At 45.4% G+C, this 25,271-nt stretch overlaps 1 protein-coding gene across 3 annotated transcripts in view; it reads left to right on the top strand.

Moving 5' to 3' along the window:
• Positions 1 to 25,271, top strand: part of alpha-Catr (alpha-catenin related) — a 115,885-nt gene that overhangs the window by 16,570 nt on the left and 74,044 nt on the right. Inside the window, exon 1 of one of the 3 annotated variants that reach the window (XM_025305460.1) lies at positions 15,629 to 16,025. The exons of the other annotated variants lie outside the window; for them this stretch is intronic. Coding sequence (XP_025161245.1) covers positions 15,951 to 16,025 — 75 coding nt within the window. The 5' untranslated portion in view covers positions 15,629 to 15,950. Of the gene's footprint in view, positions 1 to 15,628; positions 16,026 to 25,271 lie in introns of those variants that run through there. 3 annotated transcript variants of the gene reach the window in all.

Below are 25,271 nucleotides of genomic sequence, written 5' to 3' on the forward strand. Positions count from 1 at the left end.
TACACGGTAATCCGCGTCTGTGTAATCGACCTTTAAATATGCCCGTGGATACGCTCACCTGTAAGTACACGAGGAGAGTTTGACGGTGAAAGTTAGCGTGGGATTTTATAACCGAGAAACAGACCGACATTCTGCCTTGACTTATTACACATGTGGCTCGTGCCACATGCTATTTATATTTTAGGATCTGAAATATATTATTAGTAAATTTGTTACCCAGTGAGCGGCAGCTAACGGTGACACCGCATCAATGTATAATTTCCCACTGAATAATGTAAGCGCAATATAGCGCGTGCTGCGTGTAACAGTTGCGTCGTTGAGTGGGCAATTACAACATTGGTGCAACGTTACTGTCAGTCGGTGTTCACTCGAGTATATACCTCGGCAAGATAAAGCTGCTATTGACGTTCATCCCTTCGCTACTGGAGAACGAGGTGAAATTGGACGGAATTTTGCGCGAAAGAAGGTTACGATGGTCTCCCTGTAGAATTTTGGAGAACGTCTCCGAGGGTGCACCGTCTCCTTCTCGAGGGAGACCAAAGCTGAGCGTTTTAGAATTTGACGCATTTCTTCTCTTCGTCATTCGCGCTACGGCAGCGCGTTTCGCTCCGCTTGCTTTGCTCCAAGGGCCGAAAAGTAATCGGATCACGAGGCAGAGTAAAAAAGTGAATTTCCCGAGAAAGCGTCCTACACGCGAAGTTGCTTTTCTTTGACGTCGAACGCGGGACGAACGGACGTGGGACGGACACAAAGTATAGGCGAGCCTCATTGAGAAATTGTACTCATTCGAAAGGACGTACTAAGGTTATTTGAGTTAGCGCTGAAACGTACGAGCGGAATTACCAACGAGATGAACTTTCTTCCAGACGATGTGAGGCGACTCCGCCGTCATGGCGGAGAGTAACGCAGTTGATTCCGAGTCGCGTTCACCCCTCGGCCCTCTCGGTAAATTCACCGACGAATTCCAAATCGAATCAGGTGATTCTCCTAAGACCACGACGCGAGTAACATTCTCGGGAAAAGGGGGGATGCCGGTCGAGAAGAATATTATTTTTGGCTTTCCACTTTCAGTCATTTTCGCACGCCTACGTTATATACTTTCGCGCTTTTCGAATCATCGAATATTTCCGATTTTCATCCGCGCTGCGTTTTAAAGCGATTAAATAGCGATTAATTTCTATAGAGCTATATCAGGCTCTTTTTCATCGGAACACTCCACGTGCTTTCCGGTGGTTTGGGTGTTGGCGTAACGGCGAGTCAACTTTGAGATTAATTTCCAGCGAACGGCAAGTAATAATAAATTCGAGACTAATTAGCAACTAATGAGCAGCTAATGGCTAATGCATGATAGTTTTGAATTTGATTATCAATGGTGGGGGATAACCCTGAGTTAATGCGGATATAAAATGTATACCTGCGCTTCCACATCACGTCAACACTGATCGATAGCAATCTCTCTCTCTCTCTCTCTCTCTCTCTCTCTCTCTCTCCCTCTCTGCCGCGCAAGATGCGCCGAGTGCTAAACGCAATATTTACGAGGAAAAAAATCGATCCAGTTGTGCACGGAGCACAGGACGAAGTTGAAAATGCAAGGGGAATAAAAAGGGAGGCTGTCGAAGACGACGCCAGGCGCTTCGAGAAACGAAGCGTTGCGACGACACGCACGGAATAACGGATGTGCGACAGAGGTGAATGGAAATACGGGATGCAGTCGAGAGGAGCCGAGAAAGAAAGAGAGAGAGAGAGAGAGAGAGAGGGGTGGGAGAGGCGCATCGGCTTTTAATTACTCTTCCTCGTCTCCATTTTCCCGAGGTGCTTTCGCTCAGCAAGTACACCTCGCTCGCGATGATTCGGCGACGATCATCGATCACGAGCGGCGTTATCAGCGTTAACGCCCCGTACACATGAAAGTCACCACGGCGACACTTTCGTCAACGCCGCTGCTGTTACCGCACGGCTGTCGAGACGTCACCTCGTTCGACCTCTGTGCATTATATTCCGCTATACCTATACAGACGCTGCGCGCACATCTAAAGGGGAGCAAACTCGGCGAGGCTGGATGCCCACCACGGCTTTTCAGCGCATGCTGCACACAACAAGAGCAGATCGCACGACGGTGAGTGACGACAAAGTCTCCGGCGGATGCGCCGGCCGCAAATGTCAAACAAGAAAAATGCCGGACTCTCGGCTCGAAGTGGGTCGAGTACAAAGAAAACGGAGGCGAGGCCTCTCGCCGTGTTTTTCCGATAGTTTTTACCACGCGTCGTTCTCCCTCTCTCTCCCTCTGTGCATCTTCCTCTCTGCCTCTCTCTCTCTCTCTCTCTCTCTCTCTCTCTCTCTCTCTCTCTCTCTCTCTCTCTCTCTCTCTCTTTCTCTATCAGTTTGGTCGTCACGTCACGTTGTGGATGCGCCATTCGGTATTCAGGCTTCGACACCCACCCGGTATAATATGCCAAACGTCGCGTCTCTACCCCTGACGACTTGCACACACATACACACAGACACTTGGAAGCAGAGAGGGGAAGGGGGGAGCAAATCATTTCCGACGAGGATCACACGCTTGCGAGTTATCAGCACTTGGCTGCAGCCCTCCCGCACCCCGCAGTGCGAGTTATCGTACGACGCTCGCGCGCGTCACACGCGGCGTCGATAGTTTCGAGAAGGCGAGGCTCGTCCCGCGGAAGTTACGAGGGACAGGAGAAATGGATGTTGCGCCTGTCGGGAAAGGAATGAACGTTTCCTCTGATCTTCGAAGGCGTGTCCCGGCTTTTTCTTTTTACGAGCTTCCCCCGACGTTTCCCGCGTGGATATTCCGAAATTTCTTCCGACTTTGTGCTTTTAGTATGCGGCCAAGGTAAAAAGTTGCAACGTGCGCATGTGGCCGGGCGAGATTGAGGTCTCACACACACACACACACACACATGCGCGCGCGCGCACACACACACACACACACACACACACACACATACATACTCTCTCTCTCTCTCTCTCTCTCTCTCTCTCTCTCTCTCTCTCTCTCTCTCTCTCTCTCTCTCTTTTTCTCTGTCTCTCTTCTTTGCTTTCCCCATCTGTCTCTCTCCCCCTCACTGAACGGGAATGTATGTTTTAGGCACGTCTTCGACGGAAGAAACGAAATTGAGTTTCATAGGTATAATGGGCTCGTCCATGGTAAGTCTTTTCACAAAATAGGCAGTGTCGAAAGCACCTGCGGCTACCTAAATGTGATGTGTTACCCTTAGACTTACATATTTACATAGATGACTAGCGATGTTACACACGACTCGTTGTTTTATGTGGATAGAGCAGAAGACTAGAAGCGCGGCGTTGTTGATCCAGCAGGTTTGCAAGTGTCGATGTACAGGATCCCATTTTAAATGAGCCAGGTAAAAATATCGCAAAATATGAAAGATACTAAGAGAAACATTTCAGACAAAAGCTATATGGTTTCAAAGAATGAGGTTTCAAGGGCACATAAACTATATCATTTTGTTTACAGATGGCGCCATTTTCGAGATATTCTCTGATCATTACTTTTTTTTTAAATAGAAACTCCAATTTTTTATTATATCATTCTTTTCTACTAATTCATTTGAACGACTTTCGACTGAAATATTTTTTTACTTGCCTCATATTTTTTTGAGATATTTAAGGAAAACTTTTTCAACCTTTTTATCTTACGGTATCTCGCCAACTATTTGTCCGAAGAGAAAATAGTACTAGATTTTTATCCTATCTAGTCTCAAGAATATATTGTTACGATAACTAACTTGTCAATTCATCGACCTTTGGAAATTTCGAAATCATCAAATTAACAAAAGTCAGAGCGTCTATTATAATACAATATAATTTTGAGACTAAATAGAATAGAAAAGTCTAGTACCATTTTTTCTTCCGACAAATAGTTAGCGAGATATCGTAAGTTAAATATTGAAAAAGTTATTAAATTTTCTTTAAATATCTCAGAAAATATTAGACAAATAAAAAAATGTTTCGAACAAAAGTTGTTAGAGTTAATTGGTAGGAAAAAAAATGATTTAATAAGAAATTCAGGTTTCTATTTCATAAAAGTAATGATCAGCGAATATCTCGAAAGTGGTGCCATCTGTAAAGAATTATATAGTTGTTTTATGTCTCCTTCGAAACAACATACAACTTTTGTCTGAAACGTTTCTTAGTATCTTTCATACCTTTCGAGATTTTTACATGACTCATTTAAAATGGGACATCCTGTATATATATTATTATATATTGTTATATATGGTTATATATTGTTGTCCTATTTATTTTTCTCAGTAGCGGCTTCGTATGATCGGCTAAGCATGATGTTTGACACCACGCACGGTCGTCTCGTCTCGTGCGAGGCCGCGACTCGCGCGTAAGCTGAGAGACAATTAGTCGTTTAGTAAGCGATCGAGCCGCAAGATCGCTGCGCGCGAGGGTGCGAATTGTTCCTTTGGAGGATACACCGGGGTGTGTCACCGCGCCGCGTGCCTGAATGAATTGATCATTCGCTGTGTTATAGATACACGTTAGAGCTTCACGCCGACGAGCGCTCGGAACTGTCTGTCTTTTATGCGCTTTCTCATCGTCTCGCTACTCGCCTCCGTTATTTTCGCACGCCCTGCGCCCGTGCTGCTCTCACGGGACTCCTTCGGCAGGATCGCACAGGAGGGATCGGGTCTGCCCCTTGCCTCACCTCCGGAAGCTCCGTTCGACGATTGGAATTTTTCTTTCTCAGTAACGAACGCGGAAAAGGGTGCCTCGCCTCCTCCACTCGTTTCATCGCGATTACGTCTGCGAGCCCTGCCTGCCCTCTTCGCCCCCGTCTCCAACCCTTTCGCCGTCGGCGGAGTAGCGGTGGGGGGCGAAAGAGATGGCGCGTTCCTTGCAAATGTGTAAAAGTCGCAAATCGTCGCAGAGGAGATAACGCAGCTGACATTTCGGGCTCCCTCACGGCCGCCGTTTCGTTCGCGAGAAAAGGAGGGACGTAAAACGGCTTACGTCTTCGATCGTAACTTGTTGCGGGTTATGTTTCCCTTCGGCGCATAAAACACCTGCCGCATCCGTCCGACATGCTTGTAGCCGGCCTGAAAGAGCCCCGTGAATAGGATCATATTCTGTGCGCGATGCAGCGCAACGCGAGGCTTGAAATAGATTTCGACATTCCGCCCGTTAGAAAAAGTCACGATTAATTGCGCTAATTAACGTCAACGCGCGCGATACACCGAGCGTGCGAAGCATCGCGTCGTCTGCCTCAATTTTAAGCCCCACCTCTGGAATTCTCTGGCTCGGTATTTCAAGAGAAGGCGAAAAAAAAGTCACCTCGCTCGCGCGTCCCAAGATGAATTCTTCAAGCGATCCTCGCGAATCTCCCCCGGCTTGCCGGCGTGTTTCATCAGCCTGACTAATCTGTTGCGATCATGGGTTTCCTCTTTTTATGAATCCCCTTATAAAATATGCTCTGAATCCGATCAGCTCGCGTCTGCGGCAAGACGGAGGATGCTGTAAAAATGAAAGCCACTCGACGACGAGGGTGAAATGGACCGGCTTTATCTGCAGTCTTAAGATCGAACGTATCTTGCTGAATTACCAAGGTTCGCGCGGATATCAGCTCTTTCTGAATAAAATTCCACGCGTGTTACACCCGGGGGCTTCTCTTGGAACCTGGAATCAATCCAGTTTGGAGCGTCGCCAAGGTGGCGCCTTAATTAAAAGTCACAAAGACGAGAGATGGGGCACGAGAGCGAGCGAGACAGAGAGAAAGAGAGAGAGAGAGAGAGAGAGAGAGAGAGGGAGAGAGGGGGAGAGAGAGAGAGAGAGGGAAGGAGGAAGCAGGCAATGATTTCTCGCCGCAAGTAAAATCTAACAGGAAGAGAAGGATTAAACTCCGTCGGAGAAGCGAGAGCGCTGTGTGAAAGGAGAGCCTGTGTGAAATTGATCCGACGAATTATCGCGCTAATGACCATCACGCGACCGCGGTGGCACCCCCGGGAGTACGATTTGCTCGCAATCAATAGCAGTTTACGGCGACTCTCGCGGTTTTTGTCGTTTCTCGGCCCTCTCGCTTTTGTCCCCGTGTGCTGCGCTCCTGCGCGATTTCTTCTCGTTTTGTCTCTCGCCGTCAACTTACTGCCAGCGACATCGGAGGGGATGGTTTCGCCGCGGCTACAAAAGATCACGGAAGAGCTCGGCGCGACTCTCCTCGAGAGGCCGCGAACTTTGTCCTCGAGAAGCTGGAAGCTCGGCGACGAGGACGATAGAGGAGGGAGGGGAGCGGCAAAAGGAGGAGGAGTTTTAAACGCGACGAACTCGACTCGCTGCTACTCCACTAGCGGTTAGCGAGAGCAGGTGAAGAACGCTAATTTATCGAGGGCCCACGACGGCCGAGATACATCACCGTCGACTTCCGTCGGTCTCGAGTTCCGAGAGAGAGAGCAGAGAGTCGTCCATGTCGCGAGCTTCGCTCCAAAGCCAGCCATATGAAATTCCTCGTTCGCTCCCGCGCCACGGTATTAGGCACGTAGCCTGGGTATCTATCGAGAACACATATATGAGAGAGTGAGAGAGAGAGAGAGAGAGAGAGAGAGAGAGAGAGAGAGAGAGAGAGAGGAGAGCGTATGGAGGCCGTTCGCGGCGGACGGCTGTAAGATATGTAGCCGCTGCAAGCCGGTAACCGCGGTATGGCTCCATAAATACCGCCTCGCCGCCCCATGTATCTATCCAGCAATCTTATTTACTCGCCCCGCGGCGTTCTGATAACATCGCGCGGTGGGGAAACGTGTTTGAAATATACACCGCGCGACGCGAGCTTATTCTGCCGCGCAGGACCCCGTCGCCGGCGCGGTGCTCCGAGGCAGATTTCTGTCGCGCGCGCTCTCGAAGCGCGCACTTCCTTCCCGCCGCTCACCTCTTCTGCCCCCTGTCTTGTAGTCCGCGCGGCTTCCATCTCGCCACACTGCTGCTGCCGCTTGCGCACTGCGTTAGATGCATTTCGCGGGGAGGAAGAATGCGAAACCGCCATCCGCCTTGTGCGCGCACTCGCGTACGCGATGACGATCGTCGCCAATCGACTTTGGGCCTTGGGCCCGAAGCGCGATGAGTGTAGCGGGACTTTTGCGTACAAATGGGCCGTAACCGTGAGACGCAATCCTAAGCCGAAGAACCAATAAGGATGTTGTTTCTGGATTCAAAAGAAGATAGAAGGGATCGTGCAAGGATGAAATTCAATCAAAGTTGAATAATCAAGGTTGCACATCCTTGCGTGACCCTCGTTAGTTTAGAGCAGGGTTTTTGTATTTCGCCAACCTTTTTTGTATTTCGCGCCCCTAAAAATTTATTAATCAACCTTCGCATTCCCTACAAAAAAATTATTCTTGTTTTATAGTAAAAATTAGTTGTTAGGGTTTTAAGGTAAGAAGTTAACAATCAGAAAAGATATTCAATTTTTAATAATATAAAATATAATTTTGTAATAATAAAAAGTATATAATTTTAATAATATCTTTTATAATTTGATAATAAAAATGCCGGATTATTCCAGAATTCATCTTAATCATTATTAATTACAATCACTTTTTCTCGCACTCCCAAAAATGCTTTTTCGCACTCCCAGGGGATGCGAGAATCCCCGGTGAGAAATCCCTGGTTTAGAGAAATCCTTAGTGCTCAGGAAACCTTAATATTATTCAATCGAATTGAGACAATCAATTAAAGCAATATCATGATATGCAATCACGATGACTAAATGTTAATCTTAGCTATTTGAGTCATCCAAAATTTCAATCGGTTGATGGATCCAGTACCCATAATATACGTAAAAGGCCCATGATATACATAAAAACGCAAGCAGCAAGCAGCAAGCGGCAATTAGCCAACCAAGTAAGTCAATTGTTCTTGGAACACAAAGAGAATTATAGCTGTAACTGCTCGATTTACTTACTGTTTGCGTTTTTGTGTGTGCCATGTGCTTAAACCCCCAACCTTTTGCTCTATAAGCCTGGAACTAGCACATAATTTCTAGCGAGAGTTGTTTTCTTAGCGTCTCCAGACGTCGCAACTCCCAAGTTTCAAGTGTTATTACGACTTCTGGCCGCTTGCTGGGAAACAGCTTTAGCCCGAAATTATGTTACAGTTTCGTAATGGAGCAAAAAAATGAAGGCTCACTGCACCCATTACCATTTCGCCCACTGCACCATTTCGCCCGAGACGAATCTGGGCCTTATGTTTGAGTACAACTAGCTGACCTGATTCACAGAAACTAGTACAGGCTAGATGAAATTTTCTAGCTCATTATTAGCTCGTTACTGGCTGACTGTTCACTAAAATGTAGAATCGGCTTTATTTAGCCATTACGTGTCAAATCTCGTACAGTAGATGGTGCTGTTTTTTCTACAATATATAATTTAGCTGCTATAAACTCCCGCATATATTTAAACTAGCATTCTCAAATTAGCTAGCTAATAACAATTGAAGTTACATTTTTTCATGAAAACCAAGAGACAGAAGAAGCGAAAGTTACTTTACTGGCTGCCAACTAATTACGATTTTTCATTTCATAACTGTAATTTATTTGTCTGACCGGCTATTTATTTAGCTACTAGGAGAAGTTATGTTATATTGCTAGCTAAGAACGATATTAGACATTTGCTACCTCGTCATTAGGACACCCAAGAAGTCCAATTCCTACTAGAATAGAGTCAGTTTCATAATCTAGCTGTCGTCTAGTTGACACGTATAAAATATGATAGAGTAGAAGAGACGTCGCTGTTCCTTTCCAGCTGCTGTATCGCCGTTGGCGATTTAAGATTGGTAACAGATGAAAATGGAGATAATTATTTTGTAAAGATCCTGAAAGGGCAAGAGCAAGCGTCACGTTGTACTCGCTGGCGCTCAGCCATGATTTTTCATCTTGTAGCAATTTCTTTCGTCTAACCATCAGCGCTAACTTATTTACCTAGCCACTAGGAGAGGCGAGCGTTACATTACTTGCTAGTAACGAAGCTGGACATGAATTTACTACCTTGTGGCTAGACGGCCAAATTTATTGCTTTGCGGCTAGACATTCACGAGATTCAATTCTCCTGTGAAAAATCTTTTTCTTCTTCCTTTCGCATGGCGCTTTAGAAACGTCGCTGCGTCAGACGTACGTGACATAATTAGCAGATTTCGCAATATAGTCGAGGGAGCATCCCCGTTCTTTAACTGTTTGTCCGTCGCAAATTCCACAGCGATGGCGCATTATTGCCGAACGTTTCGTCAGAGATATATGGAGATCGGTCCTTTGCTTACTCAGGGCAGCGAGGAGATATCCGTGTCAGCTGGATATGCACTTTCGACTGTAGGTATGTGCCATCACGTACGCAGAGATATGCCATCAACGCGGACGCGCGAGTACATGCTCCAAATACGTCTTCCTTTTCTCGCAAACATTCCGATATTTTTACACACGCAGGTGTGCACGCATATTACACACCCCACGATCGCGATGAACTTGAAAAGGTCGCTGCGGTATTCGTCGAGTATGGTATTTGTCGCTGCCACCCGCGAGGGTGATTTTTTTTTAACTAATCATTCGAGCAAAGCGCGAGACTACGAAAGCTTCAGTGACTTTCGCAACGCATCTGTATACGATGAGAGAACTGCTTTTTTTTTTTAATTATTCTCCTAAGGTAAATTTCCCTATTGAACATCAGAGGCATGTTGAAGCTCGTTGAGGGAACAATGTTGCAATTTTTATGTCACTAATGGCGTTATCGGTATCGTTATAGGAAATAGTCTGTAACGTTTTCCTTTCTCAATAAATTTCGCGACGCATCTGTATTCCAATATGAACATTTGTCTTATTCTCGTAAAGGATATGTTCTCATTGGATATTAGATGCATGCTGAGATTCCGTCGGGCAACAATGTTGCTACTTTTCTGATATTGACTATATAATCAGTCGAGAAAAGGCGATACTTGCGTGTGTGTATGTGTGTGTATGTATGTGTGTGTACGTGTGTATGCAATATTTTTCCTTTTCGATTAATTTCGCGAATACGCATTCATATTCAATAAGAGAATTTGTGTTTTTCAATGTATATTTTTAAAATATTATGTTTTTTAATAAGATCTAAGATCTTTTGGAAACGAAAAATTGTGAGGATTAATTAGATTAAACTGAGAAGAAAAGTCAAGTACCATCTTGCAAAAATCGCAATAGTTATTGAGTTATTAATGATTGAAAATGAGCATATGTAGAGGCTCTTTTAATCGATAACTTAAAAATTTGCATAGTTATTTGCAAGATGGTAAAGAACTTTTTTGTTTAGAGTGACCTAATCTACAATTATATGACGGCTATTGTGTCTAGCAGTAGATATGAATATATTGAACTTTGAACCCTAAATCTTAAACCTATCGCTAGGCACAATAGATGTCATACAATTATGGATTGGGTCATTCTAAACAAAAAAGTCCTTTACCATTTTGCAAATAAGTACGCAAATTTTCAATGGCAATTATCAATTAAAGGAGCCTCTGGATGTGATCATTTTTAATCATCAATAACTTAATAACTATTGCGATTTTTGCAAAATGATACTTGACTTTTCTTCTCAGTTTGATCTAATTAATCTTCACAGTTTTTCGTTTCCAAAAGATCCTGGACACTCTGTATATATAATTCTTAGAAAATAAATTTTCCTATTAGATGCGAGATGTGCATCCAAAAGTTTATCCAAGTAATCTTCAAGTAATCCTTCCGTCATTGACTATATAATCAACCGACTATATAAGCAAAGTTGCAATACTTTTCTTTTTCAATGAATTTCGCAAAGCACATTCCGCGTAGATTTCCGATAAGAAAATTTGTTTCCTCAGTAATTCTCTAAAGATAAACTTTCGTATCGGATGCAGAATACTTGCCAAAGTTCACCGAGGTAACAATGTTACAATCTCCCTGCCACCGACTGTATAAACAGCGCAAGGAAAGTTGCAACGCTTTATTTCTTCGACGAATTTCGCGACGCGTCCGTATTCGACAACAAGAGAATTTCTTTCTTTATAATTTCCAGAGGATAAATTTGACCGGCGGATATTAGATGCGTACCGAAGTTCATCGTAGTAAAGATATCACTGTGCCGCTGAGTGTACATATCTTTTGGATAAAGGTCGATTAAGCCAACCTAATTTGCGAGCTCGAAAAATCAAAGAGACCTAACCACCAGATTCGGCAATCTGTTTCTCCTTCTTCCTTCTTCTGGTAGTGTGCTAAAATATTCAACAAGCGGTTTTTTTCCGAATCGCGATATTATCGCAAATATACACGGCGGTCACGTCGTTCTCCGCTCGTCCATTTTGTCACCACCGGACATACCTTCCTGGCTGTCTCGTCCTCGTCTCTTTCTCTCTCTCTCTCTCTCTCTCTCTCTCTCTCTCTCTCTCTCTCCCTCCTCCGACCCCTCACCCTTCTTCAAATATCGTCCCTCTCTTGCAACATTTTGTCCCTGGCACTTCCCCTTCGGGTATCGTCTCGTTATCGGCAGCGTCGAAGCCGCGACTCCGATAAGCGATTTCACCCCTCCGCTATGAACCACATAAATTACAGTAATAAGTTACGCCCGGTTATCTGCCCGCATATTTCCGTTCGCCCCTTTCGGCCTAATAACCGCAGAGAAATTTAGGTATCAGACAGAGCTAATTTTACGTCGCACAAAGAAATTTCGAACTTTGACCGGTTACGGTCACTTCATTCCTTGCGGCAATAATCATGCCCGTTGTATTCGGCGAGGACAGGAATGAGGGACGTTATTACAGCGGGATCATAATAATTTTCAATCTCCAGTGAATCTTATTATAACACTCTACGAAGCTCTCTTTACGGCCGATAATGGCCAATAATGGCATAGAATGCACGTATCAAAACTGAGAATCAAAGAGGCACATTAAAGGCCAAGCGCGAATACATGGAGCTTTGAAGTCTCGCCACCCTTTACGAGCCTTGACACCAGACAAGATGGAGCCATATTTCCGGAATTCCGGAATACAGACCGGAATATGTCAGACACGCGATCGTATTTTCACTCGCGACAGTCGTCTCATGATCGCCCCGCGATAAGTTTAAAAATCTCTACTTTTGTGCGTCCACTATTATTGCTACAGCTGATAAAGGAATGCACACGGAAAAATGCATTCGAACAACTTGATTCTTACTTCAAAATGTCCCTTACATAGATTCGTGTATCTTATAAGTTTATGTACTCAAGTATTTATGTATCAAGTTTCTGCAGAAATCTATCGTAAATTTATCACAAGCATAAAATCTGCTCAAAATACATTCTGTATACCCTTTTCCTCAAATTTATGACTATATGATAAATATGTTTCAAGAGACTGCAATCAAGAAATATGTATCGTTGAAGACAACCACTATTTAAAAGAAAAGAAAGTGAACTTTTTTAGCAGCAAATGGTATTTTTCTCTGTACACTTTTGATTGGATTATTCCACGAATTGTTACAACACCGAATGTAACATTTATACAACAATTACCACATCACGGAAGTCTCAAATACAAATTTTTTCACGTTGGCGAGAGAAACGTAAGGTAGTGCTATTTGATATATCCCAAGATATAATTCGACATTTAACGTTGAAGAGAAATTTTAGATTTTGTTAAAAAATCTTCTGAGATAAGAAAGCAATAGAATTAATTTTAAGGAGTACGAGATTCTGTGCAAATAATAGCAACAATTTAAGTATCTTTAGCTAGATTCTAATTGTTGCTATGATATTTAACAGACAGACGTAGTGCTACGTAATAAATATCCAAAGCTTCGAATCTCCGACCTCTCTCTCTGTTTTTTAAAGCTTCAAAATACAAAAGTCCCTTGGTAAAACAAATCTTTTTGCTTATCCAATTACACACAGCCTTTCGAGCCTTGACAGCTCTCGAGCTCTCAAAATTCCGAATACTCGAGAATTCAACCTCTGAAATTTCGTTATTCGAATACAACTCGTCGAGGCATCAGAAATTCACAGCACGGCAAATTCAAATTCCAAATTTAATTTGCAGCCCTATTGAAGAGCGATGAGGCAACGATAAAGCGACGTTTACGTAATAAGCGCCGAGACGCAGATATTCATTAACAAACCGACGAACAGACATACGGAGGTCGCGGCCGCCATGACAGCCTATCTCTATCGGAGCCGCTCATTCTCCCCCCAGTGCTCACGCGAATTTTCACGACGGCTCATCGCAAAACGCCCGACATCGCGCGTTACATCGCCATCGGAAATCACCGTCGTCAGCGCGCTATCGATCCACATCGAGTCTTCGCGAGGGAAAGCAAGAATCTCCCGCGCTTTTCGAGCCGTTCCGACGGGAGGGGGCAGGCGAAAAACGTCTACTAGGATATTCCCCTGGAGGATGCGACGCCACGAGGTGGCAAAAAACGCGGACCAAGCGCGGCCGCAAAAAGGCGCTCCCGAGTGCGTCCCCAGCGCGGCGGGCTCGCTCGCTCGTGTCCATCGCGGTCAGGGTGGAAGTAAGGTCGAAAATAAGGCGACTCTCGGCCGCGACGAGTGCGAAAATTGAGATTTCGCGGGCGAAAGTACGGGCCTGCCGACGTATTGATTCTCGGTTGGCGGAGAGAGGGCAGCGCGCCTGTGCTCCAGCGGCCGTTCGTTCACGCAGACCGCGCGGGAGCGAGCGAGAGGGCGACGGGCGGTTTCGGGGTGGGAAGACCTGTGCTGAAGCGAGACCGAGTCACACAGCCGCGCTCGTTCCCCGTGATCCTGCCACCGAGTCGCTTCCGAGTCCAGTCTTCCCCTAGGCACTCGACAGGCCGGTACCTGTTTCTCGAAAGTGAACACGCGCTCCGTCGTCCTCGCGCGCACACATACACGTACATAGTCTATCTCCTCATACGAGCATACACATACACACGATACACACACACACACATACACACATACACAAACACAAATACATACACACATAAGCCTGAAATAGCTAGATACACGCATACGCTCGTGCATTTAACCGCTCGCGTACGATCACGTGTGCCTAATTGCGCGCACTACACACACACACACATACACGCCGATATATTCAAAGATACAACTCACGCGCGCACGCATACACACACATATTACACAAGAGTCATCAAAGCTCACATGTCGCGGCAGTCACGCATTCGGCAAGACGCGCGCACGTACGTGCGCGGCATTTAAATATGCGCACGAGCTGAAAGGAGAGAGAGAGAAATAGGAGAGAGAGAGAGAGAGAGAGAGAGAGAGAGAGAGAGAGAGAGAGAGAGAGAGAGAGAGCCAGGCTGAGAAGCGCGACACGCCGAGAAGCACACGCGGGTGCCACACGCACACCGGCGCCCACATGTCCGCCCACACTGTGTACGCGCGCACGCGAGATAGCGAGCCGTGCACCCTTAACGAGCGGCCGCCGTCGCCGAGCGTCAGCCGCACGCGCTGATCCGAAGTAGAAGAGAAGAGCTCAGTTTCGAGCCAAAGCGCTCTCGCGGAGCTCGCTCGAGCAGAGCCGAAGATCGAGCCCCGTCGTCGTCGTTAGCCGTGACCCTCCGTCGTGAGCCGAAGCCTGCCGTTCGTCGTGGCTGCTAACTTCTGCTGCTTCAGCTACTTCGGCCGGCGCTCCAGCACTCGGCCAAGTGAAGTGAAGAGAAGAGAAGAGAATCGCTCCGCGCGCTTCCGCGAGTTCGAAGTTCACGAGCGAGGCTAACGATTGCCGAGCACGCCGACTACCCCCCCCCCCGGAGCGCCACTCCGAGAGGCGGCACACTCTCACGAAGAGAGAGACTCTCTCGGCCGAGCCGAGCGGGAGCAGGAGGTCTTAGCCGCGAGGGAACCTGCGGCTCCAACACGAGCGCGCCTCCAAAGTGTTCTCGCCGGCGGCACAAAACGCCAAGGGAAAGAGACGACGCTCGCGCCGACGAGCCGCATCCACACGCGACGCAACGAGGCTGCCCCGGCGGAGCAGGACGCTCCGAGGCGAAGAGAGCACGAGCGCGATCGTCCGAATTTGAGAGAGGTGAGAGAGAGAGAGAGAGAGCGCAGAGGCGAGAGAGGATCAACAACATCTCGCCGCCGCCGCCGCGTGCAGCGGGTCATGCACCTCTCGTCGAGAGGGTGACGACGAACTTGCGAGAGAACGAGAGCTCGACTCGGCACGGCGACCCCGCGCCCGGAGATAAGTTCTGGGCCTGTAGCGGCAGCCTAAACAACCCCAGTGATCTTCCTCCGCAGATATATACAGAGATAAAGATATATATTATATATATATATATATATATGCACATATATACGTGTACACATTGCAAATACACACCCACACAGACACTCGACACCGTCGTACGCGCGTCTATTTTTGTTACCACCGTCGCGCGCCGCGCAGAGCGGGCCAAGAAACGACGGAATATCGAAGAGTTCCAAAAGTATCACTTGTTAACGAACGAAATCACCTGCACCAAAGAGGAGGGGGAGAGAAAGAGAGAGAGAGAGAGAGAGAGAGAGAGAGAGAGAGAGAGAGAGAGAGAGAGAGTGAGAGAGTGAGAGGAAGAGAGAGGGGGATATAGGCAGACGAGAGAATAATATTTCTATACGTGTACGAAGAGGAGAGAAAGAGAGATAGAGAAACACAGAGAGAGAGAGAGAGAGAGAGAAAGAGTACACATATCTTAACGACGTTGACGATTCATAGTATATTTTGGTCATACACTGGGCGAAGGGAGCCGACGACGGCTGAGGAGAGAGAGAGAGAGAGAGAGAGAGAGGGAGGGAGGAGAGAATTATAAGACGACAAAACAATCGTGACAAGCACAATAATAAACGAGACCTTAAGAAGAATAGTAGAATTAACGATTTTCAAAGCGGTAGCGATTCAGGGACGTATATTGTAGCGCGATAAGAAACGGAGGCCAGCTGGCGGGCTCGTATTGTATGAACTTTTGTATGCCGGCGGTGTACTATCGACGGGGAAGCATGTACGAGGGCGGCATGGCTGGTGAACGACAGGTACGTTCGCGATAACGATCCACCGAGCGCGCGCGCACACACATTCACACTCACACTCACATACGCACGCGGCATGGAGAATCACCATAAGTTTCGCTATCGACCCCGAGAGCCTGCCGCACGCCAGACAAAATTCCCCCATCCGACGGGGCTTCGCCGTGTGCCAATCGTCACCAAATTGTGCGTTAATCACTCGTCGCTCGCGACGAATCGAAAAGTCGAGAATACGGTGTCCACACCGCACAGAAGGATGCACATTTCTCTCAGAGCTCGCTCAGGACGCTTCAAACAGCGCGCTAAATCCCGCTTTACATCGCGGCTCACACGCAACACGCGCGAATGTGTTAAAGCCCAAGACCGTGTAATTGTATACAGTATCTCGCGCGAGAAGTGAAAATCAGATCACTTTCCCGGGCCGTCTATCCCGAAAGCCATTTCGTCGCGCTTTCGAGTTTTTTGTGCGCGCGCGAGAGAGCGACTCATCCCTCCCGCGTATTTTCCCGCGAGTCGAGAGCGAGCGAGCGAGCGCGATATTCGACGCACGCCGAATCGGGATAACCGAGCCTCCGCTTCGAGATGCGTTGGCGAGAAAAAAAATTTCGGTCATATTCAGACGGCTCCTCGAAAAGGCGCCGAGCCTCCCTCCCTCTCCCTTACTCTCTCTCTCCTCCTTCCGCTCTCGCTGTCGGAGGGCGCGCGCGGAGGAGCAGTCGAGAGACGCTTTAGAAAAATGCCAAGTCTCCTTAAAACCGGGAAGAACGTCATTAAGCTTCGCCGGGAGGGCCGGCTCCGTTTATCGCGCCGCTATAACCGAAAGCTAATTCGGACCTCTTTCTTCTCCAGCGACATAAAAAGTGGGAAGAGCCTCGGGCTGCGAATACAGCGTCGCGCTCGGCTCGTTCGACACACGCGCGTCTCTTGATTAATTAACACAATGTGGGCTGCATATATGCACGGAGAGAGAGAGGAAGAAAGAGGGAGAGAGAGAGAGAGAGAGAGAGAGAGAGAGAGGGAGAGGGGGACAGAATGCTTAGTCGGGGAGAGAGAGAGAGAGAGACAGAGAGATGAGCCAATTTTCTGCTGAAATATCGACTCAGAAATCCCATCTGAAAATAGTGGAGCTCTGCGTTTGAGTTAACCGGATATCTTCATAATTTAGACTGAATTCTCATAACTTCAGCTGGAATTTCTGAATCGTACTTTGTCAGAAGATTCCGCCGCGATCAGCCGCGTGCTCGTGACATTTTATTCGGACGTCGAGCGTGCAATTAATAAATACATCAGTAATATATTTTGCAATATAACAATAATAATGATAATAATAATGATAATAACATTTACTTTATTGGACGCCACGCACCAAGGAAGAAAAAACTTGCTTGAATTAACGCTGCGACGAACGAATCGACTGCGCGTCGGTCGAAGGAAACGGAACTTCCGGCTTTTGTCATTCAAATTCGCCTGCAACAATCGGAAATCCTGTTCCTTTCGATCGAGGCGAATGTTCTGTCCGCTTATCGTCACGTTCATTCAACTAGACTTTTTCCTCCGCGCGAATACAGCGAAGCAAGTTTCAGTACGTGATGTGATTGCTCGTGAAGAGCTCGGCTCGCAACAAGCGAAGCGGCAGCATTCCCTAAGATTATAATATCAAAACATTATCATGCGGGTTACACATGGGCAATCTTTCGTGTGGGACGCATATTATCGGATCTTCATTACCTTGTTCCGCGCGTGTATGAAAAGAGCCTTTGACAGATCGCGATTTGTCTCAAAAAATTATTCCTTATAAAACTGTATAGGAAGGATTCACAGACACGGCGTGTTTGAGCGTCCTGACGAAAGCACTCGGCGTTTCCAATCCTGACGCTTTTCTCGACGAAGGACGTCGACTCTCGTCTCCAGCCCGCGATGCGGATATCAAAACATTGTCGTATAAGACGCAACACGTTATCGTAATCTTCATTACATTGTTCCGCGCGTGTATGAAAAGAGGCTCGATCGCGATCTGTCTAAAAAAATTATTCCTGACGAAATCGTACAGAGAGAATTCACAAACGCGGCGCGTTTAAGCGCCCTGACGAAAGCACTCGGCGTTTCCAATCCTGACGCTTTTCTCGACGAAGGACGTCGACTCTCGTCTCCAGCCCGCGATGTGGATATCAAAACACTATCGTGCGAGACGCAACACGTTATCGGATCTTCGTTACATTGGTTCCGCGCGTGTATGAAAGGAGCCTCGATCGCGATCTGTCTCAAAAAATTATTCCCGACGCAACCATACGGAGAGAATTCACAGACACGGCGCGTTTAAGCGCCCTGGCGAAAGCAGTCGGCGTTTCCAATCCTGACGCTTTTCTCAACGAAGGACGTCGTCTCTCGTCTCCAGCCTGCGATGCGGCTCGACAGAACGGCTCTCCGAAAGAGACTTTTCACGGAGCCGCCGCATTTGCTGCGCGCTGGCATCAAATTAATTTTCCCCTGAATGCATGCGCGCATTGCGTTACACTCCCCCGTCGGATACCGCGCTGGGGAGAATGAAAAGAAGAGAAAGAGAAGAAAAAAGCCACGCGTGCGAGAGAGAGAGAGAGAGAGAGAGAGAGAGAGAGAGAGAGAGAGGGAGCTGAGGATTCATGCCGGAGGGACCGGCTTGTCTTGCCCGCATGAGCTCTCGCAGAGACAATGCGCGAAAAAGCGAGTGAATAATTATGCACCACGGCGCGCATACATAGAAACCTGCGGATAAATCTCATAGCATTTCTTGCACGTAGCATGTGTACGTAGTGTCCGTACATGTTGCCGATGCTGTTGCTGTTGCGGCAGACGACGGCGAGTTTCGTGAAAAATGTCGCGATGCTTCAGTTCGCTCTCGACGGCGCGGCGGGCGGTCGCGAACTTCTTCTGAAACAGAAGGCGAGAGACTTCGCGACAGAAGCACCGACGTTTACCAAAGTTTTCGCCCACACGCGCGTGCACGTTCGTTCGCCCATATCGACGTCCGGTCGCTTGCAAAGCGCACTAAGTCGCCTAATAATTGATTGAAATTGCGAACGTGTGCGCCCACGCGGCCGGTTAGCGCACACGTCGCGATGTTATCGCGGGTGATTCATGCGATGAGTGTTGGCCGAAGGTAGACGAGGCCGACTCGCGTACCTTATGAACGAGGGACAGCGGCTATTAATCTGCGTCGAGTTAATCATGATTGTTTAAAAGGTTATCCTCGCGCGCGCGCGCGCGAGCGTGCACGGGGAAGACCCCTCGAGCACGCAGGAAACTGACTTTAGAGATCGAACGGCCGGGGGGTCGCGCGGCCATCCATAGGCGAAATTTCCGCCGTAAATCCTAGCCGCGCGGGGATATTGCTTCCTTGTCCGAGCGGCGGCTAAATGGAAATCGCGCCGTCTAATCGATTTTTTCGCGGTGCCGCCGATATTTACGGCACGACGTACGGACGCGTTTACCCTCGGCATAAAGTATGCGCGCCAAATCGGGCAGTGAAATAACGTAGCTCGCAGCGATTAAAGTTGCATCGGCGCGCAGCGGGCCACTCAGTCGCGCTATCGAACCCTCGCAAGGGAAGCTGAAGCGACCGCGAGGTCGAAATCAGCGTCCGTCGAGCCGGACTCGGCTTGAAGCGAGGCGTAGGAGAAAATTATCAGGAGTAGTGATTTAGTTTTGAGAGCTTTGCAAGAGACGGCACTGATGTCAGTTGTGTCGAAGGCATTTCAACCACGGCTATCGTTTCTTAATCATTCAGTATTAATCCATGATATCTAGTCATTTACCAACAACAGACGCAGTAAAAATCGTGTTAATACCATCTTAAAAATAGAACTTTTTAAAGAGTATTTTCGACATGCGTTGCTTTTGGTTTTTAATCAGAGAAAACGGCGGCTGAAAGTCATAGAATTTTGACAGAAACTTATGATGATGTCGCTCCATCAATTAAGACATGTGAATATTGGTTTGGACGATTCAAAAGTGATGATTTCCATGTTAACAGCAAAGATCGCTCGGGATAACCAAAACAGCTTGTAAATGCAGATTTGTAAGCATTATTGGACGAAAGTCCATTTCAGAACTCGCCAGAGCATTAAATGTTGATCGTACAACGGTTAGTAAATTTACATAATATGGGAAAGATTCACAAGAAGGAAAATAGATTCCATAGCAATAATCGGAAAATACCATTGCGAACCAGTTGAATATTTGAATTTCGTTAATCGCTAAACAAAAAATGAGGTTTTTTTATATCGAACTGTTACTGCGGGTGAAAAATGGATCTATTTCGATAACCCTAAAAGAAAGAAAAGAATCATAGGTTGATCCAGACCAACCAGATACATCCACTTCGAGGCGTAATATTTACGGTTCAAAGGTATCACTGTATTTATATTGGTGGGATCATAAAGGTGTTGTGTACTATGAATCGTTATATCCGAATGAAACTATCACCGCTGATCGTTATCGACAACAATTATACAAATTGAAGCGAGCATTGGACCAAAATCGATCACTCATTGCGAGTAAACGATGCAAAGCGATTCTTCTTCACGACAATGCTCGAGAGCTCATGTTGCATGTTTGTTTCACTCTCAGTGAAACAAATGCTATCAGAGTTAGAATGGAAAGTCTTATCGCACCCCGCATATTCTCCAGACATTACTCCATCCGGTTATCACTTGTTCCGGTCGATGCAACATACTCTAAGGGATACACACTTTCATAACTTCGGATAAATGCGAAAATTTATTGAAAGTTGGATCAACTCCAAAGAAGAATCTTTTTGTCGTCACGGAATCCATCTCTTGGCAAAAAGATGGGAAAAAGTTGTAGAAAACGAATTGTTTTAAAGTTGTAGAAAATGTTTTGATTAAGGTATTCGTTCATTATCTTGTTTAACCCTTTAACGCCTACTGGTAATTATAGTAACCGGAAACGCATTTAAGAATCTATAACTTAGTCAAAAAAGGAGATATTTTCGTTTTCTTCGCACCACTGTAGAGATAAATTCTTCTTTTAAAAAATGATATATAAATTATATGTAGATTCGGTTTAGTTTGTTTTTAGCTCAGTTTTCATGATAACATGTTTTGTCAAATTCCAAGTAGGCATAATTAGCATTGTTACTGACATCTAGAAGTGCACTATAAATGAATAGATTGGTATCTGTTATAATTTTATACATTTGAAAGCTCAGATACAACATACAGATACAAAATCAGATGAAATCAAAAGAATACAGAAATTCAAAATGGCAAATCCAATATGGTGGACACGAAAATTAAGAAATCAACCTATTTTCTTGAAACCTGGTGACCTACAGTTTTTCATGCGGCGAAAAATGAAGGGACGATTGACTATCTAAATAGTGTCTATAAGATATTTTTCTGAAATAGTAAGCTTGACGCTCTGAATGATAAACTTCACTCACAAATATAGTAAAGTTTCAGCTCAAAAATGTTAAGCTGACTATCAGAGTTATGTCGTATAGATTAACCTTCATTTTTCTCTGTATAGGTTGCTCATTTTGTATATGCTTTTAGGATCTAAATCATATTTATCAATAAACCAAAAACGAACGATAAAAAAAACTAATATAAAATTCTGATATTTTTTTTAGTTATCACTACTTATAGTCTCAGTTCAAAAAGACTCAAATTTTATTCTTAAAACACTTATAAAATGTCGGGCGTTAAAGGGTTAAATCGATTTGAGAAAAAAACTCTCACTACTACTAAAAATCGCACTATTACTACAACTAAATCACACTTTTAATATTCACTAATAAATCAAAGGATTTGATTTATTTCTAATATTCTATTTATACTTTAATATATATTCTAAGTTTAAGTAAATCAGTTTTTTATAAGAAAATCTTCGAAGCTAATTATATACTCACATTCCTAATAGATGGCGAATCCCCGCCGAGCTGCCTCGCGGATTATTACGTATTATTGTTACTGTTTATTGTTATTACTATGTATTATTATTATTATTACGATTATTGTGATTATTCTTATTAACGCAGCAGATAAATCCCTCCAAGCGCGTGCAACGGCAAATACATATTCACGTGTGTAAACTCATACGCATGAGGCGATAAACAGGCGGCGTGATTGTGTATAAATAAGCTGCAGAGAAAATTTTTTCAATTTTAATTGACGTGACAATTGATCTGGCCCGATTTTTCGAAACTTACGCCGGCTCGAATCGAAAGTGCAGTGCCTGAAATTCCGTAATTCCACGTGAGAGACCCAAAGATTTCCAATCTTCTCTTTCGTTTCGTCCTTTCTCTTCACACTAGGTTCCTTGTCCGATGTCACAAGTGCCGACGTTGTCGCGTGAAGAAAAAGCGCGAATTTCCATGGTATTCCTGTCTCGAGACGGAGATACTATATCTGGGATATGAGTAGGATTCGTTCCAAATCAGTATCGTGACCGGATAACCAGCTCTAAGCTAAATTTGGAGAGACCAGTCGCAATCTATGCTGTGTGCCTGGGAAAGTCCTGAGAAATTTCCATGCGGGCCATTCCTGGCTAGAGTTATACGGTGAGCATTGTGAGTGTGCTTTGGATAATTCAACGAAAACAAAGAGATAATTTAGTGTAAACGAGAGAGAGAGAGAGAGAGAGAGAGAGAGAGAGAGAGAGAGAGAGAGCGAACAAAGGGAAAGCACACACCTCCATTTCGCGTTGAGTTCTCGCGGACGCTTGCGCCGGCGAGTCGCGATTCGCGCGGACTTCTTGCGAGGATCTTGCGTCTCTCGCTCGAGAGGAGACTTCATCGGGCCGGATACGCGTCCTCGTGCGTATTTATCTAAGCGTCCCTCCGAGAATCGATTACTCCGCTCTATCGGCATTATTTTAAACGAGAATCCCACTCTCGCCGAGAGATCCGTTGCCGTTCCGTCGAACACAGGAAACGTTCTCGTTTAAGGGAGTCCTGAACCTCCGAATCCTCGAAACCCTCGACCCTATCGCATAAGGGAGAATCCCCGATTGAGGAAATCACCCTTCTCTGTATCCCGGTGAGCGGCCAAACGGAAATTTTCACCTCGATTTACAGGCGCAAATCGAGAACAATACCCCGCCACCCGCCTCTCCCCCCGAACGAACGTGCCGTCGCATTCGGCGAAGCTGCGAAACCATAAAAGTATCGTCGTCGAAAGGCGTCGAGGTTTGAAATTGTTTAATGACGGTAATCATATCTCCGTGCGATACGTTATCGTGTGTACGAGGATGCGCGCGTGTGTACATTGAGCAACGAATAAGCGAGTTAAACATGTCGAAATTCGCGAAATAATTTTAACGTCGCGTGGGCAAATCGATTTATGAACGAGCAGGTCGCGCTTTCCCGGAGAGAAGAAAAATTTTCGAGAGAGAATTACTGCAGAGAATCCCGTAATCGAACGGCGTGTCGACATACTTACGGCTTAATTTATTGTCCTTTCATTTTATTGTATACATACTATCTGCACTTCAAGAGCTTAAAGCTGCTATTATAAAAAAATTTGCCACGTCTCTCAACAATATGAAACCTTTCTAGTGAGACAATCTATTCCCACATTGTCAGCAAGCATGTTGAAATTAAACGGAATTTATACGTGGGAAGCTATAGATTATAAAGTATGTTTCGGTTGCTAAAATGCAAATAACACGTACGAGATACGGAAAGGTGATAAATTAATGTCGATATGACTCCTCGGTTGACAAATTCTCTTCCGCAATTTTTATCGCAATTTTCCCTCTTCGTGCACGGTTCAGTCGTGCTGACACACATGTTAATCGTCTGTATTCGGAGATACGCGTCGTGTTTACGGAAACGTTAATGAGGTTTAACATCGCGTGTGCAAATATAAATTCGTGAGTGAGAGGATGAACGCTTCCCCACATGGAACGGAGGGAGAGAATTTTATAATAAAACCTTCTAGAGATGTAACCGAGAAATATATCGAAATTCTGCCTCTATTTTATTATCTTTTCGTTTCACATCTCTTATTTATATTTCAGGAACGGAAATCTACTGTTAAAATATTCACCATGTCCTCTAACAGCATAAACTCTGCCGACTATCTTCTTCGGCGTTATTCCAGAAAATATGATAAAATTGTGTGTGGAATTTATACGAAGAGCTATATAAATTGTTTGTAAATTACATTTTAGTTTCTAAGATGTACGAGTGACACGCGTGAGACGGAAAGATAACAAGTCAATGTTGATATGTTATTCTGGGAAGCACGAGAGATACCAAATGTTTTATAGTGATTTTTACTATAATACGCGTGTAATATCCTTTCCGCGCACGATTCAGCTGTAATACTCCGTCTTATTTTATCATCCTTCCGTTCCACACTCGCTATTTATCGGGGTATGTAAAATATTCCATCGTCCACGTATAGATGGCCTTATGAATTACTTATATGAAAGTCGCAACGCATTTTTGTTAAATTATGTCAGTATTAATGAACCTGCACAGAAACTCATGCATAATAAGTCATATTCTTTGACGTAAACATTTTTAATTGGCGCGAGACACTACCATGCCTCTTGATTCGCATGAAGATGGAAGTCGATAAGACGCATATTCGTCATTGCATGCTTTTTATTTCATCAGTGCAAAACAGCTGCCGAAACAATCAAAATCAGTTGCGAAACTTATGGTGAAGGACCGATATTTGAAAGTTCATGTGGTTTCGCCGCTTTAAAAGTAACGATTTAATTTGAAAGACAAGGAGCGTACCGGGCGACCGCAAGAGATGAGTTCGGATGATTTGGAAGCGTTGTTGCAAGAAGATTCGACTCAATCGAGTGTAGAACTTGCGGAAAGGTTACATGTTAATCACCGAACACCGTAATTCGACGCTTGCATGAGACGGAGAAAATTCTGAAAGAGGGAAAATGGGTTCCCCATAAATTATCCGAGAATGCTATTGCCAGCCGAGTCACCATTTGCTTTTCGCTGCTCAATACACACAAACATAAGTCTCTTTTGTATCGAATTGTGACCGGAGATGAAAGATGGATTTATTATGACGATCCCAGTCGCAAAAGATCGTAAATAAATCCTGGAGAATGCTTTACGTTACACAACCAAAATAAAATATCCATAGTCATAAGATCCTCCTCCATATCTGGTGGGAAATGCAAGAAGTGCTGTATTATGAGCTATTAAAACCATCTCAGGCTATCATATACGCGGAATTATACAGTCGACAATTGAGGCAGTTGAATGAACAATTGATC

The sequence above is a fragment of the Harpegnathos saltator genome, unplaced genomic scaffold, assembly GCF_003227715.2.
Source record: "Harpegnathos saltator strain DR-91 unplaced genomic scaffold, Hsal_v8.6 scaffold697, whole genome shotgun sequence".
NCBI lineage: Eukaryota > Metazoa > Arthropoda > Insecta > Hymenoptera > Formicidae > Harpegnathos > Harpegnathos saltator.